The sequence below is a fragment of the Suricata suricatta genome, chromosome 12, assembly GCF_006229205.1.
Source record: "Suricata suricatta isolate VVHF042 chromosome 12, meerkat_22Aug2017_6uvM2_HiC, whole genome shotgun sequence".
NCBI classification, from domain to species: domain Eukaryota; kingdom Metazoa; phylum Chordata; class Mammalia; order Carnivora; family Herpestidae; genus Suricata; species Suricata suricatta.
The window spans coordinates 30,285,880-30,310,169 of NC_043711.1; the positions used below are offsets into that span (position 1 = coordinate 30,285,880).

Sequence of the window (24,290 nt, forward strand, 5' to 3'; positions counted from 1 at the left end):
CTTAAGAGTAAGAGCTTTGAAGTCAGATAGTCTCTGTTTTAAGGCCCTTACTTCAACAAGTCACTTAACCTCTCTTCCCCTCACTTTCCTTGCCTCTAACATAAGAGAAATTGGACCCACTTCATCAAGTCTGAAGGTCCAAGTGAGATAAAGTGTGAACACATATGGCATAGTGCCTGGCCTAGTGATAAATGTCATTGGCGGTTGGCATCCAGTAGTAATAGTAGTAGTAGTAGAATCATTATTCTTATCCCAATTAGCATTGCCACACGCCCTGCTTCAGGTATGGTAAGAAAACCAGGGACATGATAGACAGAGTGACTTGTCCTTTTCAACCTCCTAGAAAATCTCCATTCCCCTGCCTCACAACTCATTGTTGAGCTTCTACAATGACTGGCCCATGGGGCTCAACTCATCCCTCTTGAATGATTCAAGGACTTGAGCATAAGGGAGAATTCAGTAGTGTGGAAAACTTAGAGATGAATTTTCATCGTAAGTGTAAAAAAGGGAAAAAAAACCCTCAGCGCTGGTTTCCAAGCTTGCTTCTTCTCTCTGCCAACTGGGTGATCTTCATGATTCTTTCAAGATGACTGAGCTCCAACTTCCTCATCTATAGAATGGAGACGGCTCCTGGAGAGAGAAAAAAAATGAGATCTGTTGTGTGAACATGTTGCTAAACTCTCAGGATTTTATAGTGATTTATGCTGTGAATCATACAGGCTAAGCAAGTAGAGGTGTGTGTGAGTGTATACATGCACACACAAATGCACTTATTATGCATACACATATGGCTAGAGAGAGAAAAGTCAATCTAAAACCAGACAGATGCCAATATTTTATATTTGGAAGAGAGAAAAAGAAGGAGCAAGAGGATTAAAGTCTCTATCAACTGATAAAAGGATTGAAAAACATGGGCTATAGAAAATGATCAAGTAAAGAGAAACGTGCTTAGCACCACAATGTGCCAGTCGATCTTTGATTTTTCTCTTGGCCACATTAATTCTGGTGATGAGAAATTTAGTGACAGCAGTTTGCTCCCCAACACCCTTAATGCTTCCCACATTTGCTTCTGGGGGATCACCACCACTGGGACATGTCATTACTGTCTCCCTGGGCCATCCCCAGATACATCGTTAGGGGCTTTAGTCTTGTTTTCTTCTGCAGCTGGTAAAGATATTGTCAATAATTTCAAAAGTCTTATTATGAGATGCCCCTAATGGTACAGTGCTGCATACACACAAATCTGTGTCTTCCTGTACTGAATACCTCACTTTGTGTAAAGAACCACAGGTCCTACAATGATCACGATTTCAGGGCACCATGCATTCAAGTTCATTTGCCCTCTACTTGCTTCAGAAACAAATGTTAGAATAACCCAGATCAAAATTTGGACAATGGGAAGCTTTTTTTTTTTTAATGTCTGTTTATTTTTGAGAAAGGGAGAGAGAGACAGTACATGAGTGACGGGGGGACAGAATGAGGGAGACACAGAACTCGAAACAGGTTCCAGGCTCTGTGCTTTCAGCAGCACAGAGCCTAACACGGGGCTCAAACTCATGAACTGCAAGATCATGACTGGGGATGAAGTCAGGTGCTTAACCTACTGAGCCATCCAGGCACCACAGAAAGTGGGAAGCTTCTAAAGACTTCCTATTGATTGGTCTGCTGGGATTCAACTCTGTCACTACTGGGTAACTTGTATACTGCTGGATTCACACACATCGAGGTGGAAGTACAATTAATGTTGGGGTAGGATCCTATTCAGTATAGGCTATCTACCTACTGCCTACCGTTAGATTAGATGGCTTGATCTTTTTTTTTTTTTGAGAGAGAGCACACAGGTACACATGAGCACCCGCATGCAAGAAGGCAAGGGGCAGAGAGGAAAATCTAAGGATGTTGTAACTTCTAAGAAAATGGTGCAGAAATGTACAGTAGTTACTAGTGTAGGATCACCTAATCTGCTTGCATTCGAGCCTTGCCCCTGCTCTCCACTAGCTACCGGGCCTCAGGCAAGCTCACTGCACACTCCAAGCCTCAGTTTCCTCATCTGTATATAACAGTCACAGTAATAGCACCTACCTAAGAAAGGCATTATGAGCATTCGGTGAGAATCATGTTGATAAAGAGGCTAGCACAATGCCTGGAGGTTGAAAAATGCCAGTGGTTGCTATTGTAAATATTTTCATTAATAAAGCAATGCCAACTTGCTTAATATTTTTCCAGGCCCCACAAACAGAACTAAAAGCTGTGGGTGCCTAGCAGCCCTTTAGTGTAATTAAAACAGCAAGAAGATGTTTATGTGTTATTTATGCGTTGGTAAAAATTTTTTCAAAAATCTACTCTAACATGGACATTTTTCTTTGGTAGCCACAATGCAGTAAAACCCAATGAAATTCAGTTACCCGCTGACTGAGGCCAACCCCGAAGGGAATTATCACATTTGAAATCAACACAATTGGATTTGGTCCCTTTTGCAGGCTCAGCAATTGCTGATGAGTTCATCACAAGATCAGGGGTGGTCCCATTGGCTTCCAGACTCTGCCAACTGACACACTCTATCTGTACCGAACAGTTTTTCCCTTGTTTAGGTTTTAAATGAATGATATTTGCTTCCAAAATTATTACAGCTGTTAAACACTTGCTGACTATAAACTCTCTTCTTCCAAAATAAAACATACATATTTATGCATTATCTATCTATGTGATGCTTTAAAGAACCTCTCTGTTAAACTATATGTTCTTAGTAATATATGCCAGCATATATAGCATTAAAAATGTTCAATCATTTGAGTTATTTTCCTCAAACTATTTTGAGCTGACATGCTCGTTCTTTATAAATGACCCCTACTCCTTCCACAAAGGGGTCATTAGCTTAGAATGCACTCCCACTTTCCCTCTTTCCCTTGATTTCACCCTCCTGTAAATGGTGGGCCAAATATCAAGCTATAAATCACTGGCATTAATAAGCACAGATTTGTTGGTGATTTTTGTGTGCCTGTGCCTCATACAGATAACTACAATTAACATTTACTATAACTCATTGTAATAAGCGATAGGAGAAATGATAGCTGATTGCATAGAAAATCTAACACCCAATTTTTTCATTCTTCTGCTGCCTGCTGCCCCCACCACACCCCAACAATGCAGACCCAGTCTGTGTGTGTCAGCTGAAGGAACTGGCATTCTAGAAGCACCACGAATCTTGGCATCCGGAAAGCGAGTGCACAGACCTCTAAATAGTTGCAGCAGGTGACATGGCCCTCCGTGCTATTTTTGTTTTACCTGTTGTTCACTAAAGGAATGTCTTTCCAATTTTCCAATCTCTGACTTCAGATAAGGACCCAAATCTGTAACCTGGCCCACGGTACCCCACGGTGAGGGCCCCTGAGGACATCTCCACCTCATCTGAAACCACTCATTTCCTTTTCCTGCCATGTGCCAGTCTTCCAAGACATACTTCATCTCTTCCCATGTGCTGTGTTCCAGCCTACACAGGATCTCGGGGCATGCTTTGCTACCTGTATCTTAACAGCTTTATTGAGATATAATTCACATACGACACAATTCATTCATGTAAAGTGTACAACTTGATGGTTTTAAGTATATTCGCAGAGTTATGCATCCATCTCCACAGTCAATTCTAGAACATTTTTATTACCCGAAAAAGAAATCCTATATCACTTAGCCATCATCCTGGATTCTCCCATCATTCCCCCAACCCTAGCCAAATGCCAGCCTCCTCTTTGTTTCCGTAGATTGGCCTTTTCTGAACATTTCATACGAACAGGATCATAGAGCGTGTGGTCCTTTGTGACTGGCTTCTGCCACTTAGAACACTTTCGCGGTTCGCCCGTGTGGTTGCATGCTCATGTGCTCCATTCTTTATCGATAGATAGATAATACTCCATTGCATCAATATGCCACATTTTATTTATCCATTCATCAATCAATAGACATTTGTGTTGTTTTCAGCTTTGGGCCATTATGCATAGTGCTGCTGTGAACATTCTTATACAAGTTTTTGTGCAGACAAACGTTACCATTTCTCTTGGGTATGTATCTAGAAGTGGAATTGCTGGATCATATGCTAACTCCATGTTTAACCATTTGAAAAGCTGCCAGACTGTTTTTCCAAAGTGACCGCACCATTTTACATTTCCACCAGCAATATAAGAAAGTTTCAATTCTGTCGAATTAGAATTTGTCATTGCAGTCTTATCTTGTTATTCTCACCCAATCTTGCCGACGCTTGCTGTTCGAGTCTTCTCATTTTTTTATTATAGCCACCCTGGTGGATGTGTAGTCATATTTCATTGTGTTTTCATTCTTAACTTTCTAAACGGATAACTTCTATCCATTTTTCAAGCTGCAGCTTAAAAGTCACTTCCATATGTGGTATATATATATATACACAATGGAGTAAGTATTACATGGCAATGAGAATGAATGAAATCTGGCCATTTGTAGGAAAGTGGATGGACCTCAAGGGTGTCATGCTGAGAGAAATAAGTCAGGCAGAGAAGGACAGATACCGTATGTTTGCACTCATAGGTCTAACAGGAGAACAGGAGAAACCTAATGGAGGACCAGGGGGAGGGGAAGAGGGAAAGAGAGTTGGGGAGAGAGAGGGACGCAAAACTTGAGAGACTGTTGAATACTGAAAATGAACTGAGGGTTGAAGGGGAAGGGGGAGGGGGGGAAAAGAGGTGGTGGTGATGGTGGAGGGCACTTAGGGGGAAGAGCACTGGGTGCTGTATGGAAACCAATTTGACAATAAACTATTAAAAGAAAAAAAGAAAGAAAGTCACTTCCATAGGGATTCTTCTGTTGACCACCCCACGCCAGGCTAGCCTCAGGCCCCTTTTATGAAGCCTCTGTTTTCTCTCTAAACTTGGAAGTTCACCACTGGCAGGGGCCATCCTACTCTCCTCACTCGACCCCAGCATCTAGCCATTGTGTGAACTCCTAGCTACTTGCTAAAAATGTGTCGACTAATGTCATATTACAAAATAATGAGAAAAGGATGCACATTACCTGAAAATCCCCTATATGATAATAATTGGCATCATTACCTTTTCAATCTGTTTCATTTCTCAGCATTTTCACAGACCAAACCATTGAGAAAATATTTTAATGTCTCTGGCAAGGGGAGGAAAGGAACTCCATAGGTGACCATGACGAATGCCTCTTTCCCTGAATTGTACTATAAATATAAAGCAGAACACCTTTCAGGCTGAAGAAAAACAGGAGGAGCTTCAGTAAATACAAGCGGGATCAAGTACACTGTGTAAACAGCTCTTCCTTAAGTCAGGCAATAAATAGAAAAGATGGGGTTTCTGAGAAATGAGGAGCTGGGGGTATGGGACTTGCCTGCATTGGCTGTCAGCAGAGCTGTCCCTAGAGATTCTGGTTCACTAGGTCTAGCACGAGGCCCTGGAATGTAAGTTTGTAGCAAGCCCTCCAGTGACTGCAATACTAGTGGCCCATGAGCATCAAGCTCTGGATTCAGACACAGACTTAAATCCCTGCCCAATTTACAGCCATGTGGCTTAGGACGAATTACTTAATCTTCCTAAGCCCATTTCTTATTCTGTTAAGGGGGAGGGGGCAATAAAGTGCCTATGTCATAGGGTTGCCATTGGGCATTCAATTAAGTAATGAGCATAAAACACAATATCTGGCACATAAGAAATGTTTCAATGTTAGTTTGCTATTGTCATTACTATTTTATCATTATATTATTATCTAAAGCATAAGACAATGCACACAAGAGACCTATTTTAAAGGCATCGAGTTTTGCTTAGAAAAAAATGCATAAATTGGGAAATTACCAGGTCCATTGATGGTTTTATCATTATTGTTACTTGCATAGATCATTTCCAGATGGTACTTTGTTGATATCACTACTATGGGTATGTCCAGGTGCCTCCCTAATACTCAAAGAATATTTTAGTCATTTCTTATGAAGCATAATTTTGGCTCCCATATTAAATTATAGTTTACCACCTAGTTCACATGAGCTACTATACTGGCTATAACATATTTACTTACGTGTCATTTACTGAGCAGAATGTATTACCCCCAAAATCTTATTTTCTCTATTAGGTAATGTATTGAGCCTGAAAGCTTTCTTGATAGCACTTACTCTCTAAAATAGAAGTTCTAGGAGTTCAATCAGATTAGTATTGATCCGTCATCTTACAGAATCAAGAGTGTTCATTCATTTATCCAAGTCCTATAGACTGAATGCCTAACAAGGGTCAGGCATTCAGGATACACAAAGAAAAAAATCAAGATTCCATCACCACGGAGGGGGCAGTGAAGATAGAAAAAAACAAGTAATTAAATACATCACCATGACAATGTGGCTAGTGATGAGTGCTATGAATGATGTTAACCAGGGCAATGGAATAGAAAATGTCTGTGGGAAAGGACCCTATCTTAGCTTAATGGTCAGGAAAAGGCTCCCCCTGAAGACGACTTGTGAGCAGACACAGGAATACCAAGAAGCAGCCAGCCATGGAAAATGTCAGGGGGACAGAGTGAGGAAAGGGGAACAGGCAATGAAATGACCACAGGTGAGGACTGTGCCATTAGGACCTGATGTAAGACCCGGTGGGTCATGTTAAGGAGCTAGGGTTTGAATCCAAGCGCAATGAGAAAGCACTAGGGAATCCGAGCAGGAGGATAACATATAACATAATTTATCGTCCTTTCAGGTTCTCTTTCCCTCCCCTCCTCCCCTCTGTCTAGAGTGACTAGCTATTGGGAAACCCAGTGGAATGATGTTCACCTGCAACATTTCTTCCACGTTTCCAGCCGTAACCTCAATTTCTTTAACGAACTTCTCATAGAAGCCTGCCGTAAAACTCCCCAATCACCCCTGCTGTGCTTGAGAACGTGTAGACACCCAGCCCCTCCCTTGGTCTCCATCGCATTGTAAAGAGTCTCCTTCATCTGGCACTTTAGGTTACACCAGGTGACGTTTGAGGTGCCCACCTGCGAAGGAAAGGAGAGGCAGAAGCTGGCGCTGACTGGTGACTCCTCATCTTCCGCCGAGTTCTTCGTCACGGTCGCTGTCTTCGCCTTCCTCTACTCCCTGGCCGCCACCGTCGTTTACATCTTCTTCCAGAACAAGTACAGGGAGAACAACCGGGGCCCGCTCATTGTAAGTGGCTTATTTCTTGATATAACTCTTTTTGTCCCCTCCGATTTCTTTCCCACCACTTGAAGGGCTTTGGAGTTATGCAAGACCTCCAGGTGGCTTGTTGGGTTTTTTTTAATCACATTCATTTTATCCACATCTCTTGGATCTGAAACAGAAACATGATGTCTGCCATTCCTTTGTGCCCCTGAATTGGAGAAGTAACCCAGGACTCTGAAATAAATGGTTGGCCATCTCATGAGATCAAGGGAAGACGAGTGAGGCCTGCTGCAGATTTATTTATTATTCCAGCATCATGGAGCCAGTCAACCATTTTTCTCACTGGTTATTCAGACACTGGGACTTGTGCTTATTTGAAATGCACTGTTCTGTTAGTATAGGATAGACTGGGCATAGAGGTTTCCGTCTCGGAACACCCCACACACCCCAGTCTCTCTCAATCTATCTTTCCACCACCGACCCTCCTCCCGCTTTCTTTTCCCATATACACTGGCCCAAGGACATGGGTGAAATGAGTACAGCCCAGAATACCCAGATGGGGACACACACATGCCTCTAGGAGCACAACTCTCAGAGGGGCCCAGGGGCAGGGATAATTGTTAAGGAAAGAAATTTTCAGTTTCTCAACCTTCACGTATACATTTGCCTAAAATTTATCTGAGAGTGCTCTAATGTGAAAATACCTTGCTGTCTTCTTTCTTAATTCAGATCATCCTTCTTCTTCATCGCAGGTATCACCACACGGTGCGTTGCTAGGAGGCAAAACCTTTCAGGTGCTTTAAAAAGGGACCATTTGAAATATTGGTGTTGGAGTTGATGAAAATGAGTGATTCTAATGCCTGGGGAGTGCACTGTCTTGCATATAAGGAGGTTACCAATTTTTTTATTTCAGTAAAATTGCAAGTCCTAATCTACTCGTCAGCTGGTGGACCATTAAAAAAATAATTTTCGATGACAGATCACTATGTGATCAGGACATATAACTCGAAAGGAATTCAAAGAAATGAATGGCGTGGCTATAACAAAACTCCATCCGTTCTTCCCTACTCATTTATGCGAGCAAGCTCTCCCGGCACATCTATAAAATGAGAAATGGGAAGGGAACTTAGGCTGAATCATAGCCCATTCTAGAAATAAGTAATATATGTCCCCCAACAAAACTATATAAACTAATTGGAAAATAAAACAGCCCTACATGTTCCTAATAAAATTTTTACTTTTTAAATATAATATTTATTAAAGTGTATAACATATTTATGTTGTTTGCAACAATTGTGTATTAACAATATTTATTAATAATATCACCCAACCCAAAATGCGTTTTTCAAGCATTTAGGATCATGGGTAAAAAGTTATTTAAACTTATGTACATATATATTCACACATATAATAGGGTGATTGATAAAACACTTCCCAGTATAAAAAATATTGTATTAGGTTATAATTCTTTGATGTAAGTACAGTGGAAGTACAAATTCATAATGAATAGAAAGAACATCTAAAATTTCCAGCTGCTAAAGAAAAACATTTTCATTACTTTTTAATGGAAGATCAAGATTATTGAAAACTACTCCATTTGGATTCATTTAAGAATGGATACAATGGGTATGTTTTAAAACTGAAATAGGTATTGCCAGAAATTATGTTCTTTCAACAATTTCCATTTTTTTTTGGTTTACTTATTTATTTTGAGAGTGGGTGGGGAGGGATGGAGAGGGAAAGACAGGATCCCAAGCAAGCTCCACACTGTCAGCACAGAGCCCGATGCAGGGCCCCATCCCACAAACCGTGAGATCATAACCTGAGCTGAAATCAAGAGTCAAAAGCTTAACCTACTGAGCCATCCAGGCACCCCAAGAACTATTTAGATGTTAATAAAAACAAAATTAGATGTCAACTGTATACAAGTGGGAACATAATTTTTCAGTTCTTTTAGGGATTATGTGAGTCAAATAAATTTTACAGATATCAAAGCACATTTTGAAGGATAACTGGATGAAATCCCTGTTTGCAGACCTTTGTGACTAAGTTTGAAAGGATCCCCCCCCAAATTCAAATTTGTAGCACTTTCATATGTTATCTTAGAAAAAGCAGAGCCATGCTCAGAACTTGAATCTTTGAATAGGTGTCCTTTTTTTTCCCCTCCCAAACTGGAGCTAACAGTCTTAATGGTTTTAAAATACCTTTAAGCGAGTGGGACCCTGAGTGGCTCAGTTGGTTGAGTATCTGACTTCAGCTCAGGTCATGATCTCAAGGTTCATGGGTTCGAGCCCCACATCAGGCTCTGAGCTGACAACTCAGAGCCTAGAGCCTGTTTCAGATTCTGTGTCTCCCTCTCTCTCTGCCCTTCTCACTCTCTGTCTTTCAAAAATAAATTAAAATGTTTAAAAAAATTTTTTAAATAAAAACATAAAATATCTTTAAGAGAGCCACCCAACTTGGGCTTATCCTTCATGTGATCTGCAGATAGATATACGAAAGAGATTGCTATATATGTACCACAGAACCAATGTGCATGCGTGAGTAATGTAGAGACAGAATTCTAAAGTTGGAGGAAACATCCTTACTTCCTGAGAGAAGATGCTGACTCAGCCCATTTGCTCACAAAATGGACAAAGATCTATTTTGTTATATAAAACCACCTTCTCCTCATATGAAATAATCTTGTGAAGGCATCCTACTTCATCTCTGTGTAAATAGTCTCTGCCATCAATCAGGATATAATGAAATCCTGAAGTGTGTACTACACTGGGTAGGTTCTGTTTTATTACATCGTGGAAGAAGGGGAGGGGCAGGGGAGATCATTCTAGTAATAAAAAAAGGAAAGGCTCCTAGATGAAACTTCTGTGATATTAAAAAACTGATGTGCTCATTACTTAGCAGATGAAAGTTAATTTAAAAATGAGCCTGAGTCCTAAGAGTCACAGAGGCAGAATGAACCTGGAGATCAGCATGATGTCAGTACTGCTGCAAATGGCAAACCATATGCATTCTGATCCCACCACGATGAGGCCACAAGTGGGGGAGGGAAAGCAGGCTATTAAACCCACCCCTAATTGGGAGTTAGCAGGGTACAGAAAATCCACACTGTGAGCAAGACCTCAAGAAGGTGGTTCAAACCTAAGAAGGCTTTCAAATACTATGTTAACCATAGGGGTACATTTTTTAAGTCCATCCTGTTTATTCAGAAAGATGGCTACTGCTCATTACTTGGTCATCTCAGATCTTGTTACCACCGATTCTTTTGTTGTCGCTTTGTTTTTAACAAAACACGTTATTTCCTTCATTCTGTGGTTCTCCAAGTCAAACTTTTCATACGAAACCACAAAGCTACCCTGTTACAGTGATATGAACTAATTCAAGCAGTTTAAAAAGTCAGGGATCCTTTTAAGCTAGCTCACATCTACAAATCAGCAATTTCCCATCTCTCTAGTCCCCTAGGACATGATGTTACACATCAAACAAAGATAAGATCAATGTATAGGAAAGTGATGAGGTTGGTAATGATGTTGGTAATAAGAACCACAATAATATCTACTGGTATTGATTGAATTTCTAAGAAGCATGAAGCTAATAGTCACAACAGCCCTAGTTTATGTTATTATTCACAAGTAAAGATGAAGAAAGGGAGGCTCGGAGAGGTTACCTGACTCTCCAAGGTCACATTCCTAATAGAGGGTAGAGAGTTTGAACCCAAGTCTCCAACTCCATCATCTGAATTCATAACCACAATGCAAGAGGGTCCACAATCCTAACAGGCATTGTGTTCTGAAGTCAGAGGGGTGGGGAGACGTAAGACCCATGGGTTGATACACCTGGACAACTCCTATACTGTCTTACTCTGGATACAAAGAAACCAAACTCTAAACCCCTAGACTTTTCTACTCATTTGATGCCATCATGGCTTTTTATTTGCCTTTGAAATTTATTTCAAGTCTTGGAATGACTGCTGTAAATCTCTGATGCTAGAATAACTAGAGGGTTCTTCTTATGCCGCTCTTTATCTCTGTTGCACATGGAAGACATCAGTGATAGAAAACAAGCTTTAAAGATATCCAGGATCGGGGGGTGTATTAAATCAGAGATGACCAGGCTGATTCCTATACATTTGCAAGGAGTTGTGAGCAATTTCAGACAGACTGGGGCCACGCTTATCACTTGGACTATTTTTTTTAAATATATTTTTCAACCAAATATGCTTGACAGAATAGTACACCTTTAAGTTAGAAGTAACAATTTGTTTATAGTGCTGAATGACACAATAGCAAGAAAATCGGGCCAGAAGAATCAGCCAGCTACCGGACACCACCACAGTGCATGCCTTCTTGCACACATGAACAAGTAGCAGTTCTCAGAAAGCAGCAAGGGCCACTTGAATGGGGGCATCATTGTGAATTGAAATGTCATATCTGGTTAGATCATTTTGTCATATGCCTTAGAGTACAGTTTGAAAGCCAATCTCTTGCCTGGATTTCTGTGTCAGGATATTCTGAGTCATTTTCAGATCTCATGTCAAATAGTGACACTGTGAGGCTTATGATTTTTTTCATATTAATGTAAAGTAGGTTTAAAAAAAAAACCTTACAGGGCTGTCAGAGTACTCTAAGAATGAGCATATAATAAACCCTATCCCCCATTTTGGTGAATCCTTGTGACAAGAGGATGGGTTTAAAGTAACTACTCTAGGAATTTGGGAGAATCAATATCCACCTTAAGATTTTGTGGAAAATGAAAAAGGTGCATTATTCGAGCTCTGCTTTTCCCACAAATGTTGACCAAAGGCAGTTTATGGGACTAGCAGTGTTTGCCCATTGCGGGCACAGAGTGGTGTCGTGGCTCACATTTGTTTCATGTTCAATGCCTTCCAGATATTTTCTCATGTAGCCTCAGAACAACCCTGACAGAGAAGGAGAGCAATTAGTATCAGCCCCATTCTACAGATTCAATTTACTACCTTTTTATTGAGCACTAGGCATTGGAAAATGTGTCCCTGGGAGATTAGAAACCTTGCCTGTTGTCAGAGAAGTTAATGGCAGAATACTGAGACTCAGTCCAGTGATCTTATGGGTAATCCAGAGTCCTGGATTTTAACCCGCCTTGTATGACCTATTATTTAACCGTTGGAAGCCTGTTACTTCATCCATAGAAAGAAGCTAATAATAACACACATCACAGGGCTGCTGAAAAGAAAGGAGTTAATGCCTACAAGGCACTTGGCACAGGGAAAGGCTCACAGTAAGTGATAAATTAATGGCATCACTGTTATTGCCATTAATTTTTTTAAATGTTTTTATTTTAATTTTGAGAGAGAGAGAGACAGAGCACAAGCAGGGGAGGAGCAGAGGGAGAGGGAGGCACAGAATCAGAAGCAGGCTCCGTACTCTGAGCTGTCAGCACAGAGCACGATGCAGGGCTCGAACTCATGAACTGCGAGATCATGCCCTCAGCTGAAGTCAGATGCTTAATAGACTGAACCACCCAGGTACCCCTATTCCCATTCATTTTAATCATTCTCCCACCCACTCCTGGGTAGGACCTTAGCCCCATAAATGGAAATTGCAGGCAGCTTCTCTTAATTGCCAGTGGCCCTCCCAATTCTTTGCTCAGTGCCTCTACCCCACACCCTCTTTTCTCACTCTCCAATGCCCCCAAGGATAGAGCTTGACCCGAGACTTTTTCTGAGACCACAATTGCTACGTTGAGCCACCCAGTTAACCTTTCTGTTCTTGTGACCCCACTCCATCAGATGACTAGGGGGTGGATTTTCAACCTCCAAAACAAAATAAGGCTCCCTGTTTTCAAGTGTGGGCTAAGGCCATTGCTAGGAGAGGACAAAAGGAGGCAGGCAAAGAGCTGACGCCAGGAGACTCGAATGCTGGTTCCTCCCAACTACATCTTAATTAGCTATAATCTAAGGTGGAAATCGGAACTGCAGGCTCGGAGCTGAGAAAGCTCTATCCCTCCCCTTCTGTCTCCCTCCTCTGTCTTCTCTCATCTTGTCAGTTACATGTTGTGTCTGTGTACTGTCTTTTTTTTTATTTTGTTTTTAATGTTTTATTTATTTTTGATACAGAGACAGAGCATGAGAGGGGGAGGGGCAGAGAGAGAAGGAGACACAGAACTGGAAGCAGGCTCCAGGCTCTGAGCTAGTCGTCAGCACAGAGCCTGATGCGGGGCTCAAACCCCTGAACGTGATATCTGACCTGATCCAAAGTCGGAGGCTTAACTGAGCCACCCAGGCGCCCCTGTGTACTGTCTTTTAATAGGTAGTAAGTGTCTTCCATAGGCCAACCAACATGTATATAGGGGTGAATTTACAGCATCTAGTCTGGTGGAGGAAATTATTTAATAATTAAGACTCTCCTAGAACTGACGTGCTTTGGTAACCGAGAGCAGGTGTACCTCCGCCCATGGGCAAGGGCACGCCCTCCCCAGGTGGGCTGGGTTGATATTCAAGACAATTCCAGAACATCTCGAGCTGGGTGAGAGGATGAGTAGAGACCGTGTTTGAAGTTCTGCCCCAGGTACAATGCATTTGATGCTAAAAAGGATAATATTATTTGAAGCCCACAGAGTATGTATCTTGTTAGTCAAAGGCACACCTACCAGAATCTGACACTCTGGCTTGTGATGTGTGTGTGTGTGTCCTCCCCACTCTTTGAGACAAGAAGTGTGGATGTTATGAAAGGGTATGGACCTAACCTTAAATGAACCTTTATCCAAACTACTACACGTTTTGCATCAACAAATACATTTTTCCAGAATGGTACCACAGAGGAAGGGAAACAAAGTAATCCATTTAAAATGTTCCCAGCATACCATCTCCACATTTTATCAGATTTTATAGTCTCAGCTCTTTTCCAGCTTCTTATGATTAGCAAATTCTTAATTTAAATGAAGGTTAATTCCCACTATATTTGGTGCCATGTTTCTCCTTAACTAGTTAAATGTAGTCCAATAGCCTTTATAAAGGCAGTGAGCGCCTGATGGAATTAGTGTGATTCTTTAGACGTCCAGAGCGCGTCTTCCCGTGTCGGGGCCGGGGATTCAGGAGGCTAGTTTAGGATGTCTGTCTGAGCTCCAACAGTTTCTGTCAAATTTTCTTTCACTCCAGTGAACTCATCTTTCAGTTAGAAAAATGGGGATCTGGGGGAAATGGTGGCAAAGCCCCAAATGTGTCTTTCCTGTTAAAACTTTCTTAAATGCTTTTTTTTTTTTCATTTATTTCTTCTGAGAGAGAGGGTGAGAGAACACGGGCAGGGGATGGGTAGGTTGGGGGGAGGGGGGAAAAATATCTGAAGGACGCTCCAAGCTGACAGGGGCTCGAGTTCACAAACCACAAGATTATGAGCTGAGAGTCAAAGTCAGGTGCTTGACCGACTGAATCACACTGGGGCCTCTTCTCTTTAAATCCTTAAACTAACCTTTTGAGTTTCATATTCAAATTCCCATTCTTGAGATGCAGAAACTGAGGCTGAGAAGTTTAAGAGACTTGCTCCAGAGGCAATGTAGAGCTTTCTGACCTCTGCTCAGAAGTTGCTTCATTTCGATCTGAATCTACTTCTGCTGTGTTCACTTCTCGTGATCGATGGGTCTTTCCACTGGCTGTCGGCCATTCTTCACACTGTCTTGTGTTTCCGCTTGTAGGTACCACCAACTCACACACGCAGTCTAAGCATCTCCGCATTGTAGCCTGTATCTCCAAAGCTCTGCTTTCTGATCTAGCTGCCAAGCTACAGAGGAAAATGGTGCTGTATCCAGTTCTTTAACCAATTTTAGATGTTAACCTGTAAATTAACTCGTGTATTTCCCCCAGAAGACTTGAAGAGCTTTCTTTTATACTGCTCCTGACTCCTCTAATTATGAAATTTAAGCCAGTTTGAATGTTTCCACGAAGCTCAGGGCATTAGTTTAAACTCAAGTGATATCGTGAGACTCCCAAAGTGGTATAAAGTTGGGAAGGAAGGGGGCAAAGATAGTTCCCAATTCAATTAACAGCTATCTGCAATTTCTAAAAAAATAATTCATCTTCTGTTTTTCCTTAGAGTATTCTTAGACAGTTTTGGCTTTTAGTCTTGTGTTTCAGTCAAACTAAAGTTCGTGTGGTATTTCATCTTTGGTTCCAAGACCAAGCTCTTTTTTGGATTGAAGAGTAACGATCTTGGCTCTTTAAGCTCTTGTAGGTCCCCGGCCCTGTGCTAGGCACCAAAGGTACATAGCAAAATGTATAGGTCCTGGCCTCAGGCTGTTTGCTCTATTCCTATTACTCTTCATCTGTCATGGGAAGATAGTAGGGGGTCAGTGGTTAAAAATTGAGGCTCCGTACCCAGGCTGCCTGGGCCCGAATCTTGGTACTAGCAGTAATCTGTGTGACTTTGGACAAGTTCCAGAACCTCTCCCTGTTTCTGTTTCTTCACCTGTGAAATAGAGGTAACAGCAGTTCCTAATCTCAAATCGTTGGTCAGATGCAAAGCACTTACAAGACCAGCGGGTACTCATTAATCCGAACCATCATTTCCATCTGCCTTATACTATTATCTACCCTGGTGTCCATACTGTGCTGTATAGGTAGTTGGTGTTTATTAAATCTCATTGGGCCGTTCAGCTGAAAACAAGTGGCTAGGTACAAACCCACTGACTTTCTCATCTTTGACAAATGCTTTGGAAGGCTTCCTGTTGCACTGTTAACATCAAACCTTCTTTTACATCATTTCTTATTCTTTGTTCCTACAAATTCAGCCTAAGTGGCTCTCATTACAGACAAAGACAATCAGCTCGAAAGTGGGGTTTCACTGTCTGGCCTCTCTGTCACTCGGGCCCCCCTTTCTTGGCTCTCCCACCCCCAACCTGGCACTAAGATCTCATAGTTCAGGGGACAGAGGGGAAAGAACACAACCCCATTAAACTATCCGGGCTCCAGAGAACTGGAGCCCGAATCCCTTATCAGCTGACAAGTCTGAAAATAGCAGAAGAGTGTGAAGAGCACAATTGTGTAACAGGAAGAAACTTGAGGAAATCTGATTGTTTGGGGGCACCCAGCTGAGAAATGAGGTTCAGACTTTCACCTCCTCCTATCATTTTTTGCAAGTGGTGAAATCTTGCCCACCCCACTCCACCCTCACAAAGGTAAAAATATCCTTACTATTTGCTAAGTTTATTTCTTTGATTCCAGAACGAGTCAGACACTCACAAAAACGCGCAGCTTTGGATTCACGGGGTCTCTCAGCCGCTTAAGGATGCCTTGCACCGATATCCACAGTTCATTAAACTTGCAAATAATTGGCAGGAAGTCCAGAGCTTAGATTTTTTTTTTTTTTTTGCAACCCTCTTAGCTCCTTCTCCCTGCTAGGCATCTTCATTTCCATTGCTTATTAGTAGGGCCCTAATCAAAGCAGGCTGAGCCACACAAGGAAATGCTTCAAAATTTGCCCTGGGAACACAAAGGAAGTGACTCCAGATAAAAACGAACTTGGATTCCTTTGGGGGAGGTGGTTATTGAAAACGTCTGAGAGGCTAGCCAAACTGTGATTTCCTCTTTACTTAACTACCTACCTGAGATCCATCACTTTGAATCTGCCTCCCTGTGGTTCTAAAATGTCTAAGGAACATGTGAATGATTCATTGGCTGTTTCAAGAAATAACTAAGCCTGAATGGTAATGAGTTTCACTTGTGGCCAGGTGGATTCACTAGCCAATTGGCTGGCCAAACGTATGGGCAGAAAACTGTGGTAATGGGCAATGTAGAACTTACAAAGCTAAAAACAGATTATTACAGTGAAAAAAATAACAGGAAAACTACAGTTGAGCTAGAGAAAAGCAGGCTGAGCTATCTGGCGTTTTACCATGGTGCTTACTGCCACCCCAGTTACTCTTGGAAATAGGAAAATGAAAACCAAAAAATGTCTATCAGCTTCTTAAGCACCCACTCTGCGTGCAAAACATATGGGGATGGCAGTAGCATGAAACACACATTTTTATATTATAAACAACTCTAGTTGCTTCCATTTGGATAGCTATATAATATTTCATTATAGAGAGATAATGTGAATTATTTAACCAATCTCTTTATTGTTAGACTTTGAATTTTTCTCTCTCACAAGCAAGGCTAGAATAGTCAACCTTGTGCTGCAACCTTAACACCTATTTTAAATCCTTTCTTTAGGATAAAAACCCAGAAACTTTCTTACTGATCTTTAAAGCAGAAACTTCTTTAAATCCGTGAAAAGCATGTCCTTTAACAAAGTATCTCTGAACTAAGTGAAAATTTGGATTCCAACTATTGATTCTACCTTAGACTCTGCAGTCATATTATTGTTGGGGAAAACCTCTCCCAAAAAGATCAGCAAAGAGAACTTTCTTCCCAGAGAGGAAAATAATGCAAATTGTTTTGAGGACACTGCCGCTGACACATTTGCTTTGAAACTTCAAGATGTGAAGGGAACATCAGAAGTCAATTCAAGCCATATTTAAGTAGGCAGAAGCTCAGGCTTTAATTACCAAGCAGAAGTCCCCCAAATAGGCACTAATCTGCATGGCCACGTCAGCTTAGCGCCATCACTGGGCTCTGCGTACCCATCCTTTGGCCATATCCTTTCTCATTGAGGCTCAGTAAGTGAAGTTGAAGATCATCAGTTACTCCTCAGGCCACAAACAGAAGGAGCAAACAAAAATCCAGAAATTCCATGAGATGAGTTTTGACAATACTGGAATGGCTTACAAGTTCCATCCTGGGGTTTCCCCAGTGGCTGGTTGGGGAGCAGCAAGATCTGGGAGAGTCTGTCTGCTGCCGGCAACCTCCTGAGAGACTCTGCATAAATCTGGTGGCTCTTTTCAGACCCCCAAGTAAGCTATTTCCCACAACTTGCCTTGGCTCCCCCCTCTTGGTCTGTAAATTGTTGAGGATTAAAAACAGCACCAAACTATATGGGATTAATGTCCATGTTTAGAAGATCTAGCTATGGGGGAGCCCATTCTGGGCTTCATAAAGCCCTCATGCCTTTTAGGGATCAGCAAAATTATAGGGAAGGGGCTCAGGAAAGGGCTGAGGAAAGGAGAGAGTTGATTCATATTAGGTTATATGTATGGAGGTTTTTTTTGAGAGAGCACACATGCATTCATGCTAGCAGAGGAGGGGGGGGAGAGAGAGAGAATCTTTTTTTAATGTTTATTTATTTTCGAGACCGAGAGAAACAGAGTGTGAACAAGGGAGGGGCAGAGAGAGAGGGAGATAGAATCAGAAACAGGTTCTAGACTCTGAGCTGTCAGCACAGAACCCAATGCAGGGCTAGAACCCACAAACCGCGAGATCATTACCTGAGCCGAAGTCGGATGCTTAACTGACTGAGCCACCCAGGCACCCCAGAGAAAAAGAGAGAATCTTAAGTAGGGTCCATGCTCAGCACTGAGACCCATGTAGAGCTCCATCCCATGACCCTGGGATCATGACCTGAGCTGAAACCAAGAGTCGGATGCTCAATCAACTGAGCCACCCAGGCACCCCTGTATGGGGATTCTTAATGAAGTGGTCTCCTACTTCCTGTCCTCCATTCTTCTAGCCATCATTTCAAATATCTCTGATTTGTGGAAATAAAGACTGACTCCTCATTCCAGCATTCAAGGCCATGACCCTTCACCTACTTTTCAGGGCCATCTCCTTCCAATCCCTAATCCCTTGTTTTAGCCAAACTGGAGCCCTTATCATTCCCTAAAAATAGTAACTGCCTCTCAACCTGCCGCTAGGAATTTTCTTTCTCCTCACCTCTCCCATATCAGCCTATCAAAGTCAGACTCCTCACCAAAGACCCATCTCCAATGCTGTCTGTTCCATGAACTATTCCTTTATCTTCCCTATCTACCTTCACTTCCACACCTTTCACATTCGTGACGATCTATGAAGTCCTCCTTTTCAGACCTCCATGGCTCTGTGTGGAAAGGGTTTTCTGTATGAAAACCATTACTACCTTGTTCTTCAGTTAAACATGGTTTTTTTCTGATTCCCCAATTCATTATTAAGCATCTGAAGGGCAGACTATTTCTAACACAGCTATTATTAATACATCAGTATTAAAAGTGAAATGGGGCACCTGCATGGCTCACTCAGTTGAGCATCTGACTCTTGATTTGGCTCAGGGTATGATCCCAGTTTTGCAGAATCAAGCCCTGTGTCAGGCTCCATGCTGAGTGTGGGACCTACTTGGGATCCTCTCTCTCTCTTGGTCTCCCTCCCTCTGTCCCTCTTCCCCACTCACATGTTCTATTTCTAAAAAATAAAAATAAAAAGTCAAGTGAATGACCTTTCCTGCTAGTCCTCAAGAATGTCTGTTATAACTTGACACACATTTGTATCTCCTGTGTGCCAGGAACTGTAATCAGCACTAGCTCCGCATAACAAATGTCTGTTCCGAGAGAAATAGGAGAACTCCCAAAAGTTCCAGTTGGCGTGTCCATGGCTCTTGAACTAGAACTCCTATCCCCACATGCATTTGACTTTCCATTTAGGCCAATCATACATCTATCTGAGAGCTCCTCCTGCAACCCTGTGTCCCAGGAGAGCAAAGCAAGCAACATGTGCCCCTGGAGTTCACCTCCAAGCCCTTCACTGATTCTCTCTACCTATTGAACCAAATTGCTCTAACAGAATTTCATCAAAATTCCACTTCTAACTATGGGTGGGTTTTTTTTGTATGTGCTCTTAACTATGTCTTTTGCTACAAGTTATTCAGAGTCTCCTCTTCTATCTTAAGCATTGTTCTTGCAACAAAGACTGATACCTGCTGACTTTGAGGAAGGCATTATGCTAGACACAGTTGCCTAAGCCTGCGCCTCTCCATCCTCTTTTGCCCTCTCATTTCATAGTTTATCTCTCCAAAACAGAAATACTTTCCTTCCCCAAAGCTCTGGAATTACGGAAAGAGGTCAGAAATTAAATGCTATCTTTTCACTCTTGTCTAGAAATACAGAATCCTTACTGGTGTGTGAAAGTGGGAAACAGGAACTCATTTTTCCCATCTGAAGTTGAACAACCGTTAAGTAGAAGTGAAGGGATAGATTTAAATGAGAAAAACTATATTAAATCAGCCCAAATCAAAGCCGATTTCACTGCAGGAAGTGTATGTATGAAAAGGTGTAATTATAGAAGCTTGATATTCTGCCTTTATGCATATTCACTTTATGAACTTAGACCTCCAGGATCCACCTAGGACTGCTTCCCCATTTTTAATAAGTATTGAGAATGAGGCATTTCCTGAAGGAATTAAAATAGGGAGAAGGATTTTTTTTTTTAACTTAGCAGGAACATTAAAACAAAGAAACAGCTATTCTTCTGGGGTTTGTGTGTGCTTTAAGAGTCCCCCAAATAAAATGAACTTTTGGGGAATCAGCAAAGAAATGATAGTTTGGAAATTGGGGGGACGACTGATCTAGCCGGGGGAGGAGGGAGAAGCTCACTATTAATTGCAGCTTCTAAATCACATTAGTGGGTCTCTGTGCAGTTGCTGGGAATACAGACCTTGGGCAAAGGGGGTTTTCAGAGGATTTCCAGAAGACTCAGTAACTTAAAAGCCCTGGCTACCAGTGGGATCCTGTTCCAGCCAATAGGACACCACAGCAGTTAGTACAAAACCCTCCGGGAGAGGGGCAAGCTGGGAATTAGCTCAGACTGGCCCGTTCATTCAATGTGGCTGCCAACCTCAGAACGATACTCTGGCAGGATTTACCACACGTTAGGGAGCCTATTAAGGAAGAGTGTCCGGACTGTAAGGGGTTGATTTTTGTGTGCCATCTCTCCCACCCCCAAAACAAAAATCAATGCTGTGAATGCCACTATTCATGGATCTTCAAGGATGCAAAACGACTGCTGTAGCCATGAGTGCTGCAAGCAACTTTGAAATCTTTACTCCTTTTGTCCTCCATCTTACCAATGGGGGCCCAGAGAAGCTGTCACTTGCCCAAAGTCACACAACCTGTTCCAGAAAGTTCCATCATCGTCCAGTTTGTCTGGGTCCACCAGGAAAGGCTGACGTGAATCAGGCTCATCTTGCCACCTTTCTTCCCATTATTCTAGGTCAGATCTGGTTCAGGGCAGAGACTGTGTGAAAGGAGTATATGAGTTGTGCTGTGAATTTTCTTGTCTTCATTTACATCAAAACAATAGCTGGCTTGGGGACAGGATGCCTCCACCAAAGTTGAGATAGATTTAACTCTATTTTGCAAAGAACATTCACTTCTGAGACAGACCAAATTTCAAGCTCCCAGGTGGGTGCATCAGTTAGTGAAGCCATTAGTTGAATGTCAAGGCTTTTTTTCTCCTTTCCCTCCTAGAATCAGAGCTCTGCTTTCCCTGCTGTGGATGATGAATCTAAAATATTTATGTGGCTTTATAATGACTATTTAGCATTTAAGGCCCCTGATATTTGCCAAAGTGCTTGACAATCAGTATTTATTAACAGGAAAATAACTGCTAGAAAATCTGTGCTGTGATATTTAGGGAGCAGGTTCCTTTGTGGCCATAGGGTATTTCTGGGAACAGTGTTGGGGCCAGTGATACAAAGTGAAACTCATTGGCCGAATTTTGCCTAAGACCTCATACTTGAACTTCCCCCTAGTTTACTAGACTTTGTTCCAATAATCTGAAGGATAGCATGATATTATGTATTTTGTTCACTCATCAAGCACGCATTAAGTGTCAACTCAGAGTTAAGGGTGAAAAATTAAGAATCTGTCCAAGTCTGGGTTCGGTGTTCCTCCCATGATGCCCTTTGTCTAGACTTAATAAAAACTTCTCAGCACTGGGATGGGACCTGAGTGTGGGTGAAATCTGGCAATGTCTGGATCCATTTTTGGTTCACTACTGGAGGGGTTGCTACTGGCATGTCATAGTAGAGACCCAGGATGGAACTCAACATCCTGAAGCACACAGGACCACAAAGAGTTATCGGGTCTGGAATGTCAGTAGTGCCAAGGTAGAGGGACTCTGTTGTAAGTTTGATCTTTCAGGTGTGTAACTGGTTGACACATATCAGCCTCTTCCCTTAAGATCTTTTTTTTTTTAAGGTAATTTATTTTGAGAGAGAGCAGGCAAGAGGCAGAGAGAGAATCCCTAACAGGCTCCTTGCTATCAGTGCAGAGCCAAATGTGGGACTTGATCTCACAACATTGAGATCATGACCTGAGCTGAAATCAAGAGTTAGATGCTTAACCAACTGAGCCACCCAGGTGCCCCTCTTAAGATATTTGAGTGCAGAGACCATTTCTTACTTCTCATCATATCCCAGCACCTAACACATACCATACAAAACTCAGTAAGTGCATAGTGTTGAAATGAATAACGAAGACAGCATCCTAGCCCTCTGGGAGCCTGAACCCATGGTTTCTAGAACAGAGCTAGGTAAACCAGCAATTTAGAGATAACATGTGGTCTGAGCCTCAAAGTACAGTCAGATAAGAACTATTTTGTGTGGCCTTATAATTTGTCATCCACACAGACATATTGTGAAAATGAATGTAAACACTGTCGAGTAATTAAGGCAGGACAACAGGTGAGACCCTGCCACCAGCCTGTCCTATACAAACCAGACACATCTGGAGTCCACCTGTTATGATCACCCACATGAAGCAGGTGCCAGTGCTTCCCAGAATCCACCACTACACACATGAGCTGGGTGTTAGACATATAGAGGGTTTCATGGCGAGTTGGAAGGTTTACATTGCTTGTTAGAGTATAAAAAGTTAATAGAAATAGGGCCACCTGGGTGGCTGAATTGGTTGAGCATCCAACGTCAGCTCAGATCATGATCTCAGTTTGTGGGTTCAAGCCCTGCTTCAGGCTTTGTGCTGACAGCAGGGAGCCTGCTTCAGATACTTTGTTCCCCTCTCTCACTGCCCCTCCCCTGCTCACACGTGTGTGTGCATTCTCGCACTCTCTCTCTCCCTCAAAAAGAAACATTTTAAAAAATTTTTAAGTTGGTGGAAATACATAAAACCTTATTAGAAGGTTATTCTTTCAGGCCCCCATTTCATACGTGCCCTCTTCCAAGTGCTCTGAGTCTAACAGCTTCTTCCTCTGCTTCTTGAACCTTCTTCTATCAGCTGCTCCAGCTTTCCAGATTTTCCTTCTTCCATGGTCCCCTGCTGCCCTTTCCCACCACATATGTGTAGCACTGTCCCAACTTGTGTCTCTGCACCCATTAGCCTTGCTCAGTCACCAAGCATTCCTCCCTGCACACATATGTAGTAAATAAAAATAACCTTTCCCAGCTACGGTTCTCATGGCTTCAAGATCCAGGTGGGGTGTCTGTAATGCCATGGCTACAGAGAGAAGAGCTAGGCTAACCCTCCCTGGGATTGTAGAACAAAGCTTTACAGAAGAGATAATATTCAAACAGACTGTTGTCAGTTTATTCAAAGGATCTTTAATTGTTAATCCCTTGGAAACATTAAGGAGGAAAGTCTGGGCTCCATGTCTCCTGGGTGGGTAGAGCTATCTTCAGCAGCAAGCATACTTTGTTGGGAGAAGGTAGAAGTCAGTCAGAAAGATCTTATGTAGAAACTTGTTAAAGAGTGAAGTAATAATGAGTGTGGTTTGTGACGTCTCGAAGCCTAGGCTTTGGATGAAAGACAGAGGCTTCAAGTTAACTTCCTATTTGTATTAAACTCCATTTCAGCATTTATTTTGTTTACAATCTTTAGTGCAGTTATTGTGAAAAATAAACATCCACTTTATTATAATCCAAAGTGTCATGGTTTTGTTCTGAGTAAATATTAGGAACAATAAAGTTAGTATCTTTATCTTTAGGTAAAATAACTTCCTTTACTCTGTGGTCCCATCTGATACATAACTGCAGCAGAGAAATCCCTAACTGATACTGTAATATGCCCTCTCTTCCTAAACTAGATTAAGATGATTTTCCTCACCACAAGGTCAACAGCATTCATCACTCTCATATAGATTTAGAGATTTCACTACTTGGTATGAGTTTGATATCAAGTGGACCTTTCAGAATAAAATGTTACTGGTATTTGATATTTTCCATTCCAGCTGGCTTTCTTCGAATACACTAAACAAACACCAGATGGTAATTTGTATAAGGATAAGGGAACTGGTGCTAATTTTAGAGAGTCCTTG

The 24,290-nt window shown here is 41.9% G+C and overlaps 1 protein-coding gene across 1 annotated transcript in view; it reads left to right on the top strand.

The window, feature by feature from the left end:
* Positions 1-24,290, top strand: part of SYNPR (synaptoporin) — a 325,840-nt gene that overhangs the window by 272,115 nt on the left and 29,435 nt on the right. The window contains exon 4 of the mRNA XM_029918714.1: positions 6,973-7,171. Within this exon, the coding sequence (XP_029774574.1) occupies positions 6,973-7,171 (199 nt within the window). The remainder of the gene's footprint in view (positions 1-6,972; positions 7,172-24,290) is intronic.